Source organism: Vigna angularis, chromosome 7 (assembly GCF_016808095.1).
Source record: "Vigna angularis cultivar LongXiaoDou No.4 chromosome 7, ASM1680809v1, whole genome shotgun sequence".
NCBI classification, from domain to species: domain Eukaryota; kingdom Viridiplantae; phylum Streptophyta; class Magnoliopsida; order Fabales; family Fabaceae; genus Vigna; species Vigna angularis.
This window is the reverse complement of record NC_068976.1, coordinates 13,400,261-13,413,152: the sequence shown is the minus strand read 5'-3', so window position 1 is coordinate 13,413,152 and position 12,892 is coordinate 13,400,261. Positions and strand designations below refer to the sequence as shown.

At 35.8% G+C, this 12,892-nt stretch overlaps 1 protein-coding gene across 4 annotated transcripts in view; it reads right to left on the bottom strand.

Moving 5' to 3' along the window:
- Nucleotides 1-11,901, bottom strand: part of LOC108337462 (myosin-15) — a 40,400-nt gene extending 28,499 nt beyond the window's left edge. The window contains exons 1-8 of one of the 4 annotated variants that reach the window (XM_052880322.1): nt 11,551-11,901; nt 11,329-11,475; nt 10,288-10,433; nt 10,026-10,182; nt 9,858-9,916; nt 6,112-6,268; nt 5,795-5,944; nt 5,540-5,676 (exon numbers count right to left, since the gene is read on the bottom strand). In XM_052880322.1, the coding sequence (XP_052736282.1) occupies nt 5,540-5,676; nt 5,795-5,944; nt 6,112-6,268; nt 9,858-9,916; nt 10,026-10,182; nt 10,288-10,433; nt 11,329-11,475; nt 11,551-11,670 (1,073 nt within the window). In that variant the 5' untranslated portion in view covers nt 11,671-11,901. Of the gene's footprint in view, nt 1-5,539; nt 5,677-5,794; nt 5,945-6,111; nt 6,269-9,857; nt 9,917-10,025; nt 10,183-10,287; nt 10,434-11,328; nt 11,476-11,550 lie in introns of those variants that run through there. The other 3 variants (XM_017573994.2, XM_017573995.2, XM_052880323.1) reach the window with 3 other exon arrangements.
- Nucleotides 11,902-12,892: the final 991 nt, after the last annotated feature.

Here is a 12,892-nt window from a genome sequence, read left to right as displayed (position 1 = left end):
GCGATAGAACACTAAATGATCCGCTTCACTGCGAGACATACCAAATTGTTGAACAACACAGCTGAATTTACCAAACCAGGCCCGAGGAGACTGTTTTAGGCCATATAAAGATTTGCGAAGACGACATACCAATTCAGATGACTCCCCCTGAGCAACAAAGCCGGTCGGTTGCTCCATATAAATTCTTAATGCAAATCACCATTAAGGAAAGCATTTTTTATATCAAGTTGGTACATAGGCCATTGTCGAAGAGCGGCCATGGCAATGAATAGGCGAACAGAGGTCATTTTTGCCACTGGAGAAAAAGTATCACCATAATCCTAACCAAAAATCTGTATAGCCTTTGGCAACCAGTCCAGCTTTCAGACGATCAGTTGTACCATCAGGGCCAACCTTGATAGCATACACCCACTTGCAACCAACAACAGACTTTCCAGATGGTAATTGGACAAGCTCCCAAGTTCCACTTTTCTGTAAAGCACTTAATTTATCCAGCATGGCTTGACGCCAGCTAGGATGAGTTAAGACATCGCCCACAAACTTGGGAATTGACACATAAGAAATGGATGAGAGACATGCGTAAAAAGATGGAGATAATCTATTGTAACTAAGAATAGTATAATGGGAGGAAGGGTTACGGGTAGAACGTATACCTTTACGAAGGGCAATGGGCAGGTCAGACTCCTTTGCTGGAGTCGGAGGAGACACAGGAGGCGGCACTGGAAGTGAGTCATGACAGAGACGATTGCGGCGACTATAAACCTGAAGGGGTGGTGGTGAAGGACGATCCTGTGGTGAATGAGAGTCTAAAAAAGGAGGAGGCAAAATGGGTGGAGCATCACAAGGAGGATCACAGAAAATAGGAATATCAACAGTAGCAGGTGGAGGTACAAAACTAGAAGATAGATGTGAAAAGCAAAAAAAAGATTCATCAAAAGTGACATCAACAGCGATAAAATGACGATTGAGGGAAGGGGAAAAACACTTATAACCCTTTTGTGACCGTGGAAATCCTATGAAGACACATTTGTGAGATCTAGGAGATAACTTATCAAGACCAGGACTAAAATCATGAACAAAACATGTAGACCCAAAAACTCTAAGAGGTAATGGATGTAAAGGGTCTGGAGGAAATAAGATAGAATGAGGGATTTTGTTATCTAGGACAGAAGATGGCATGCGGTTTATAAGATAACATGCAGTGAGAACTGCATCACACCAAAAACGCGAGGGAACTTGACCATGAATTAGAAGTGTACGAGTTGTTTCAATAAGGTGTCTATTCTTGCACTCAGCCACCCCATTTTGTTAAGGGGTATAAGCACATGAGGTCTGGTGAAGAATGCCATGAGAAGCCATAAAATGTTTAAACGGTTGAGAAATGTATTCACGGCCATTATCACTGCGTAAAGTTCGAATAGAAACCCCAAACTGTGGTTTTATTTCATTGAAAAATGATTGGAAAATAGTAAACAACTCAAAATGATTCTTCATTAAAAACAACCAAGTACATCTGGAATAGTCATCAATAAAGGTAACAAAATACTGAAAACCTAAAGTGGACTTAACACGACTAGGTCCCCAAATATCAGAATGAACCAATGAAAGGGGGGACAACGCTCGTTGTGAGACACTACGAGGAAAGGAACTACGAGTATGTTTTCCTAACTGACAAGACTCACACGACAAACTTGATAATTTCAACAAACTCGGAACAAGTTGCTGCAGTTTGGCAAGACTAGGATGACCTAACTGAGCATGAAGAAGGGATGGTGACTCCATAATTACGCCAACATGTGGAGAAGGGCAGAGATGATATAGGCCATGAGACTCACATCATGTGCCAATCATGTGTTTCAAACTCCGGTCCTGCAACCAAACAGAATCTTTGGTAAATGAAATAACACAATTAAGGGCACGAGTTAGACGACTTATGGACAATAAGTTGAAGGGAGACCTAGGGACATAAAGTACATGATCAATGGATATGGATGGAAAAATATGAACAGTACCAACACCATGAGATGAGACTCTAGACCATTGTTACCAAGGGTAAATTATTCGGACATGACAAGGAAGAAAACAAGGACTTGTTACCAGTGATATGATCGATGGCGCCCGAGTCAAGGACCCAAGGTTCGAGGGAGTGAAAGTGAGTCAGACCAACAAAAGGTGTACCTGTACGTGCAACAGATGTAGATATAGTAGAACTAGAGTGCTAACGATCTTCATACCATCTGAGAGATTCGTGAAAGATTGCAGGGTTTTCTACGATATTAGATGAAGTAGGATGGTCTGCAGACGGTGATCGGGGAGGTGGATCAGAATTAGCCATTGTTACAGGTCGAGAAGGACGTCCATGAAGCGCATAACATCTATCAATTTTGTGGCCTAACTTGCCACAGTGGTCACATTTTGGACGTCCTTTACCTGGCTTGCGAGACCAACTTCGATCATCACGTTGGGCAGCCATAACTGAGGAATCATCAGTATGAGGAGATGTCTCAGTGACTGGTTTGCTCAGTATACGAAAAAGAGCAGAACAAGTAGAAGTAAAGTTGGGTATGACAAGAGAACCCAAAATTTGATCACGGACATGAGAGAAATCATCAGAGAGTCCGTAGAATGTCAACAACATGAAGAACTTTGATCGTTGTTCCAATTCTTCAGCAGGAGTGGAAGCAGAAGGTAATAGCTCATTAAAATCATGAAGGAGGGCATGAACTTTACCCAAATATTTTGCCATGAGACCAGGACTGCACAGACCAATAACAATGAATAGGTCCTGACAAACACCATAAAGACGCTGAGTGTCATTTGTGTATAACAACTTCGCTTGTGCCCATACTTCTGAACATGTTTCATATGATCGAAACATTTGTTTCAGTGAGAAGTGAATGGTGGACTTTATAACAATGCATAACTGGGCATCAATTTTCATCCAGCGAAAAGTGTCATCTGTGGCAGCAATAGTCACATTTTGAGTAATGTGATCTACGTACCCCTGAATCTTCAACCAAAGTTTGATGTCGGACGCCCATGTTGCATAATTTGTGCCATTTAACTTGTCAATGGACAAGTGTACATTCACATAATTGGTGTATATTGAGGGATCAGATGATGAGCCACCAACAAAGGTGTTTGTAGACGAGAAAGACGCCATGGAGAGGGAGAAACCCTAAAAATCCAAAGTGCTTCGATTGACGCAACGACCACAAATCCAGAAAGAGGGTGAGGAGGCGATCACGACGGTCCTGGTCAGCGGCGGAAATCTCCGGCCACGCGCCAGCAACTATTGCGACGGTGCGTGGGTGGTCCGTTCGCCACGATCTTTGCACCACGGTAGTCGCCCGGCCGAGACGATTCCGAAGGTGTTGTTGTTGGTCGATTCTAGAACTCCAGCGACGGCAGCGGCGGCGGCAGTGACGATGACAGCGGTGGTGATTTGTGTCGGAGACCGTGGAGCTGGAACTAATCTTAAGCTCTAAATACCATGTGAATAATGGAGAAGATTGGGAGAAATCTCCCTTGTGTGTTTTGCATACACATAGGGTAGTTTATTTATAATGTAAGATATGGGCCAAGGTCCTTAATACAGAATGGGCTGAGCCCAATTAACATAAACACACATCTTAACATCTAAGAGGTCTTGAAGTCAAATATTATTCTGATTCATCTCTTATCATGACTCAAACCAAATACATCAGAGATTTACTTCACAAAACCAATATGATTGAAGCTCATCCTATTTCTTCACCAATGGTTAGCAATTGCAAAGTTTCCAAACATGGAGCTGATTTATTTTCTGATCCAACATTATACAAGTCAATTGTGGGTGCTCTTCAGTATGTAACTATAACTCCTCCTGAAATTAGCAACTCTGTGAACAAGATCTGCCAATTCATGGGCTCTCCTCTTGAGTCTCACTGGACTATTATGAAGCATATTTTGTGGTATCTTAAGGGTACCATCTTCCATGGTCTCCATTTTTTCAAGCTGCTCCTCAGTGCTCCTTTCCTCTCAAAGCCTATTGTGATGTTGATTGAGGTTATGATGTTGATGATAGGAGGTCTACATCTGGTGCAGCTATTTTCTTTGGTCCCAATCTCATTTCTTGGTGGTCTAGAAAGCAACAAGTTGTTGTTCACTCCAGTATGGAGGTTGAGTACAGAAGTCTAGCTCAAACTTCTGCAATTGGATTTCTGCACTTCTTACAGAATTACTAATGACGTTTTCTACTCCTATTCTGTTATGTGATAATCAAAGTGCAATCTCTGTTGCTCATAATCCAGTCTTTCACATCAGTACAAAGCATATGGAGATTGATGTGTTTTTTGTAAGAGACATCATGGCTAAGCACATGCAAAATGCACCATATTCCTACGTGCTTTGATGTTTTGATCAATGGGTAGAAGTTTTAACCAAACCTCTTTCTTGTACTCAGTTTGCTTTCCTACGTGCCAAACTCAATGTGAAGAATTTCTCTCTTGATAATTCTTTCCCTTGAGTTTGAAGGGGGCTGTTAATGTACTCTTACGGGTTGTTAATGTACATCTTGTAACTGTACCGCTGTACTGTGCGTTTAAGCTTTGTAGTATAAATATATACATATACACATTCTTTCAGTGAGTTCAGTTTAATAAAATCACTCCTGCCAAACATGTGTCTTATCTCTCTCTTTCTCTCCCCTCCATGTTCTATCAAAGTTGTTATTCGCTCACAACACCTAGCAAAGTGAAAAAAATTAAGCCATTCAGTTCAGAAATGAAAAAAAAAAAAAAAACTACAATATGGGGCCAGTTTACTTAGTTAAGAATAAAATAAGACTTGCTTATTTAAGTATGCAGAAAACTGCTTGTATTTAAAAGACTACATAAACAAACAAAAAAAAAAGCAGAAATTTGTTTATTTTATTAAATAGCACTTATTTAAAAAATAAAAAATAAAGCACAAACAATCCAGCCAATTATGACCATCAATTACATATTAAAAGAGAAACAGAAATAATCCAATTTATTTGGTATGACTGCTGACAGTGACAAATATAAGCTAACTGACTTAAGGAAATCAACTGGTAATGACAGCTCTAACAAACTAACAGAATAAAACAGATAAAGGAGTTACTCACTCATAACACATAGCAAAGTAAAAAAAGTTAAGCCATTCAGCTAGAAATGCCAAAAAAAAAAATCTATAATATTATGACCATAATACAACTTAAAAGAAAAACAATAATGCAATTCAATTGGTATTCCTGTCGTTTCTCCAATACTGCACAGAACAAAAGCATAGAAAATGTTAACAAAATTTTTTCCATTCACTTACTGTTCTACCAGACTTCAGTAGCATAAATTGTCTATATATACTATACACGATCATACTAACAGAAATTAATAAATCAGTATCATAAAATGTTTGCAGGTTTAAAACTTGTGCATTTGAGTTGTGAGCGCAAATGCTTGAATCAAATGAAATTCAACCTAGTTATGACTCACTTTATGACCATAAGATTATAATAAACAAAATATAAATCACCTACATGAAAAGATCAGAAGCCATCTGCATATGAAATCTTGATTTGTCATTCTTTACTGCCGATGAATCATGCTCTTTTCCAGGAGAAAATTCAATGTTTCCCAAATGTAAAATTGCTGCTAAGACACGAAATATGGCTTCCTGATAATAGGAAGAAGGGATGACTATTAGTAAATCACTGGCCATCAATAAAACTGTCCATTGAACCACAAAAGCATACAGTAAAGCACGAAATACAATGAAAGAAACAGTATTACACCTGATCCTGGTGACTAATGCCAACAATATCCATTGCCCTCCTTGTCTTGAGATATTCTTCTGAGTTGCTTACACCATCTAATTCATAGATTTTACTTTGATTTAGATAGTGGAAGTGACTCGGATGTCCTAACTTATACTTCTCTGCATCCTAAAATGAGGCATCCCAATTATAAACTATAACACTTAATGCTCTGGCCATGATATATGAAAATCATAGCCTGCACACGCACAATGCAAACAATCGCACTATGCTGCAGTACTAACCCCACTCCAACCCAACAAAAAAATATAGTATGCCTCAAAGAAATTAAATACCCTTTCAAATGAACACAACTGATAAAAGCAGTGATAATTTCTCTCTGGATCCGTTATCTGCACTACTCGTGATCTTTCCAGTAAGTAAGTTCTAATTGCAGCACCAGATATTCTACCATTTGAATCAAACTGAATTTCAACAAACTTCCCAAAACGACTGCAACCAAATAACATAGAGATAATGAGAGGCTATGAGCAATAATATAAATGGAAGAGTACATTACAAATTCAACTCCTTGACTGTAAATATGTTTAGCACAGAAAACAAAAATGATGTCAAAACAACCCAAAATAATAGTTCACTAAATATGTTTCTATTCAAAAGTCTATTTCATTGTTATAAAGCTCAACCACTCCTTTTAGAATTCCCATATCAATACCTCCCCAACACTAATATAACACGTGCAAAACAATTTTAAAAATTTTATTAACTTGGATATTTAACCTCACTTCCATATGGCTGAGAAATTTGAGCCAACATCTCCGAATGAATGGACATTTCAAAACAAAAGTATTATAAATGTAAATAAATATATTCATATACATAACAATTACGAAAAACCAAATTAAAAAGAATATAAAATGTTAAAATATGGTGAAAAATGGAGTTCCTCTATTTTTTCAATGTCAGGCTTTAAATGACAGAAAAAAATACAAAACTAAGAAAACTATTTCAGGATAGGTGAACATAACTTTATTCAAAGTATATAATTCATCTTGTTTGGGGCTCTTTTCTTTGCAAAAAACATATAAAGTGCTTATGTTGTAATTTGGGGAAGTTCCATCGGTAATTGAGGCTCCCATACATGGAGGAGGACACCAACACTGATAAACATATACAGGATTCAAGAGTGGTGTTTTCAATGGCACCCTACGGCGATGAGACAAAAATCCTCCGTTCACATATGGAGGATGGCATGGCAGCATATGGAAGACAAAATAAAAATTACATTCACTAAAAAAAGCAGAAAACAATAAAAAATAAAAGTATGAACAATATATGGATTAATTCAAAAAAAATATCATGTCACCTAAGAAAAATATCATAAACTATTAACAACCTCATTTTCATCAAGTTCAAGAGTTCAAAGAAATTAAAAACCAGAATGAAAAAGCAGCAAAGCAATTATAAAATAGAAATAAACAGAATAAAAAATAATTAAAAAATAGAAGTAAATAGAACTGAAAAAAAGTTGGAATTCTAAATATTATGTAGAAATAGAATAATTATAATTTAGCAAAAGCATTAGAAAAAGAAGTATATATGTTAAAAATATATTAAAAAACAGAATTGAAAATAAATAATTAAAGAAAACAAAAATAATAATTCAATAGAGCAGAAAAATAACTAACAGAATTAGAGAAAACCAAAAATAATAATTAAAAAGTAAAAAAAAATAACTTTATAAAATTATACGAAACAAAAAACAAAAAAGCGAAGAAAAATTTGTTCAAAGGCAAAAGTAGGACAGTGGTTGTAGAAGGTTGGAAATCACCAAAGTGTGGGAGGTTGGATGCTTGGAGGAGACGTAGGCATCATGACTCGTGAGTGAGAAATGTATCGTGACTTTCTGCTTCTTTTATGGTTTTAAACCCTTTTCCGAACCACGTGGTCTAATTCCTTCTGTCTAGTTTTTGGCCGTTTTTGAAAAAGCATGACCACCATTCCTCGTGTTACCAACATAGCCATCATTAAATAATACTGCAGAGAGGAGGATCTTCTGAAATATGATTATATGAGGCAGCTGTGGTGAATGATACTGAATAGGAATAGGAATAGGACTTGAACACAAACTCAAGATAAGGAAATGGAGACAGAAGGGAATAAACTCAAGGAAAGAAATATCAACAAAAATTAGATATGATGAAGAGTCAGCAGCATTTATGACCCCTTTGACGTAGAGTATAACCTAGGAAAACCATTCATGAGTGCAGGCTGAAAGTAAGCATAGCCAAGAACTAGATTATGGATAAACATGGACCCAAAGACGTGAAGGGGTAAAAAATGAAAACATAGAGAGGACACGATTGAATGAGGTAATTGGTTGACAAGAACATTAGGGAAGGCACCCAATTGATAAGATAACATGACATGAGTACAAACCCAGAGCTAAAGAGGAAAACTACCATGAAGTAGGAGAGTTGAGTTATTTCAACAAATGTTGTCAAAAAAACTGTTAACGTGATGTCATACCAGTATGGCATTGAAGTTTTGACTTCCATTACCATCTGCTATATGAAGCTTTTTGGCATTGGTTATCACAGTTCCTGACATGCCACTGCAGTTTACAGCATCCATGGCAGAAATTCATAGGGTTTGATGTTTTGTTTTACAAAATCCGATTTAGGGTTAGATCTTGGCCCATTTTAGAAAACATTATTTAGAACTCCCTTTCTGACAATATTCAAAGTCCGCGCTTCCTATCTCTCATAACTCTGGTAAATCGTGAAAAAGAGACGAAACCTAGAATTTATACTTTCCTCTCACCTGCAAACCACTGAAGCTGCTGCTGCCAAGCAAGTCCAACTAGACTTCTCCAGTAACCACCCACGCCAGAAACCTTAACCACAGCGGACTGATCTCTATCAAGATTTTCCAAAAACATTTTCCAGCAACCAATAAATATTTTTTTTGTTCTTCCTTAAACTTCTTTCTTTGCCATTCTTTGTCTGTTCTTTATTTCTTCAGATTTCTTTTTCTCCATCACTTGTCTCTCCCTTTTTGCTGTCTATCCATACACTATGTTGCCATTCTTGCTCTTCATCTATTAAAAATTTATGCGTTCTGCTCTTTTTTAAAAGTTTCAAAATTATAGTTCTCTTTAAAAAAAAAAAAAAAAACTATTCTTATGGTTCTATCTTTTTGTAGGTTTTTTTCTGAACTGTTATGTTTATGGCTTTATGTGATGACATTATGAAACTTCAATTTTAGTTTATGAAAGCTGTTGATATATATCTACGTTATTCTTAATTTATTTTTTTTCTGTTTTTGAACATATTCCTTTTTGTCCACCACAACTTCTGCCATAGGTTGCCACCTCATGTGTATGTTGAATTTTTTACTTATCACCAAAGACAATTATCTTCAACTGATGACCTTAGTTTCAATAAGGTGTGTATTTTTATGAGTTTTAACATAAGACATCCATCCAATTAATAAGATAACATGGATGCCTTTTCACAGGCATTGGCTGCAATACCACAAAATCAAAATATTGTGTTTCTTTACATTAAATTGTACAAGACTACAAGCTATAGGTCCCTATTATACAATACATTCGGTGCATGTTGGATTTAACTTATTTTGGAGAAATAATCACCTTTTACAAAGGGGTTCTAAAAAAGGCAATTCTTCCCAACAAAATAATTTTCCACAAACAAGCACTCGGAGGAATAAAACCAAAAGAAATCCCCTAAAAAACAAATCTGCCAATCAGTCTAAGAACTACGTACAGAAAAAGAAAATAGAAATAAAGAAATATTTTCAAAACACTCCCCCTTGATGGGATACTGATTAAAAAGATGTCAGATATCAGAACATGTTTTCTTCAACAATTTGTTTCCATAAAATTTCACCCAAGCTAAGGATGCTCAGGAGATATACTATTCGTGAGCCAAGTCCTAAAATCCCACACACTAAACCAGTCTTATTTGTTAAATAACCTAGAGTATTGCATAGGATTAAAGAAAATGCAAGAAAGAGAGTAGAAAAAAATTATAAACACAAAAAAGAAAAGAAAATTCACCTCGAATTGTCATTCCTAACAGTTCTTGCATTACCAAACGCCTCTAAAAGTGGATTGGACTGAATCAAGTAAAAACGAAATTAGCATCCCAAATTGATTTAAAAGCAGATGAAACTTAGAAATAAATATCTCTGAATTCATGATTAATTGAGTTCAACAATTGTTTACTTCAAGAACTTGTTGTTCAACTGTTCTATCATCACCAGCAGCACGTCCACCAACAAAGGTAAGATACTGCATGATCAATTTTGTTGTCTCAGTTTTTCCAGCACCACTTTCGCCGCTAACCAAGATAGATTGACTTTTACCTTCATTCATCATTGCTCTAAATCATGACCAACAAAATCTCACGAATTTACAACATAAATTGGCAAGTAGCAAATAGGGTAAAATTTGCAAATACAATCAAACACACCAAATGCACCCTCACCTGTATGATGCATCAGCGACAGCAAAAACATGTGGGCTAAGCTCACCCAATGGAGCTCCCTTATATTGCTCCATCATATGGGAATCATATAAATGTGGAAGCTTTGTGAACGGATTAACGGCTATTAAAATGCTGCCTGTATATGTCTAACAAAGAAAAACAAGTCAGGAAAAAAGCACAAAATAACAGTCCACAAACATCAAAATGGTTCACAGTTATATTAGCAACTGTGAATGCATTAAAATCAAAAAAGTCCATTCACTGAAATCCCCTGCAGTTAATTTATATTAGTTAATAGATTTGAAATTGATTATTCTAGTACGTGATCATTAAACAGTGCACTCCTCAAAATCATCAATGCAACTCCTCATAAACAAAAGCAATAATGTATTATGAAAAATATCAAAACAGTATATACTATGGGTATGTCTATATATCCTTCTTATTATTTGGCAAGAAGAACATTATTAATACAATTCTACACTATTCAGTAATCAGTTTCTCAACCAAAATTTCTAATAAATTTTGGAAATTGTTTCCAAAACAAGTATTTTAAAAGCCGGAAAACCAAAAGGTTTGGAGATGTTTCATCTTTCCATTCTTCTGTTTTGCTGTCCAAGTTTAAGGGTGTGTATCATCTGTGGCGGACTTGGTGAGGGTGGAACCTAGTCCAGAGTTGGGTTGTGCTGTGCTGGATTTGCATATATCTATTCATAATTTCAAATACTTTAAAAAAACATGAAAATCACCCACCTTACATGCTATCACTTGTCATGCAATTCAGTGTCATGGAATATGTTTAATTAACCTCAGCTACGCGTTTTACACTCATACACACGTCAAGTTGTCCGGAATTGATTTTACGTGTAAGCCAAACAATCAAGTAACCATACTCGAGAAATTCAAAGCTACTAAAACTAAAAACAATACTTCCGTATGAGCACTCCACTTTCCAATAATAAGAATATCTATCAGTCAAAGCCTAAACGTCTAGTCAACGGCAATTCAACATCAACCGACTATCCAAAAGCAAACGCTCACATAGATATCATTGAGCGCGTATCTTCTTCGAAGATTGAACATAACTCCAGGCTCGTTCAGGTACGCCAACCGCGTCATGTCTTCGAATCCACCATGCTCCTCTTCGTCAGCATCCCTCGGGAACAGTTTCTCCTTGGAAGCAAACACCTGCACAGAAAACCTCCTCAAATTACCAAAATCATCACCAAATTCAAATTCGCAACATCGCGTGAACTCGCTCACCTTCTTGCCGGAATCAGTTAGTAGCAGAATCTTGTTACCGTCGAAATCGAGTACTTCAGCTGGCAGCCAGGCAGAATCCCGGTCCTCCACCCAAACCTTGGAGCCGTGGAGCAGATTCATGGCGTTGGTCACCGCGAATTGCAAAAGGAAGAGGATATTCAAAACCCTAGGAGCAGAGATATATGCAGCGAAAGGAGATAGGGCGAGAGAGACGCAAGAGGTAAAAATGTCGTGTTCCCGCTCGAAGAAGAGCGGAGGCTGTTGAAGTCAAAAATCAAAAATCAAAAATGGGAACCGGCAGATTGTGTATTTATATAGCGGTAGGTACGACACGTCATCCAGTGTGCGTTGGTGTGAGAAAGTTCGTTTTCGACTATTCACTCTCGTTTCAACTTTCCTTGCCTGCTCTAACATTACGGTTCAAAATTTATTGCAGTCGCGTTTCAGGCCAAGATTTCAAAAAAGAACAAACACAAATCGGTAAAAATTATAGCTTAAATTCCTTACGAACGTTACTAAATGATTTTAAAAACATTAAGTACATTCTTTTAAGTATAATATTTTGTAAAATTGGTAATATATGTTTTCTAAAACATAAAGTATAAACATTTTTTATAAGTATGAAGTATAATATCAAAACTTTTAAAATATATTATACTAAAATATAAAGACTATTTTATATACTAATAATTATTATATAAAATGATTTTTAATTTAGTTAATACAGTTGATTATTTCTGTTTTTAAATTTAATTGTTATTTAATAATATTTTGTAACGTTATCATGTTTCATAAATATTATTCTCATAATTTTATTGTTATTCAAATTTATATTGATATTACTATTCAATTATGATTTTAAGGTGTTAAATTTTTTTTTAGACAAAATCGTTCTCGTAGTTCTTGTTTTTTAATACAAGTGATTCGGAAATTTTCACTTAGTCATTGTATTAAAGTGAATATTGATAATGTAACAGAAGATTGTCAAGATTTGGTTACTTGTGATGATATTTTTAGAGATAGCAAAGAGGAAGATGTCGACCTATAATTTTTATGTCAAACTTATGAGAATTATATATGCTATTCAGTATGTTTGGAATGAGAGATTCTCACATCTTTTATTAGAATGTGATTTAGTTTTGATGTGCAAATCTTTTTCTTCTCAAAATATAATTTCTAGAGATATGGAAAAATTTGTTTAAGTCTTTATAGAAGAGATATAGAGTTTAGAGTTTTATATATTAAAAAAAAAAGAAATTATTGTGCTAATAAATTGACTAATGTTTGACAAATAAAAGATATTTTAAATAGGATTATGTTTTATCCTCCAGTATTAATTTTC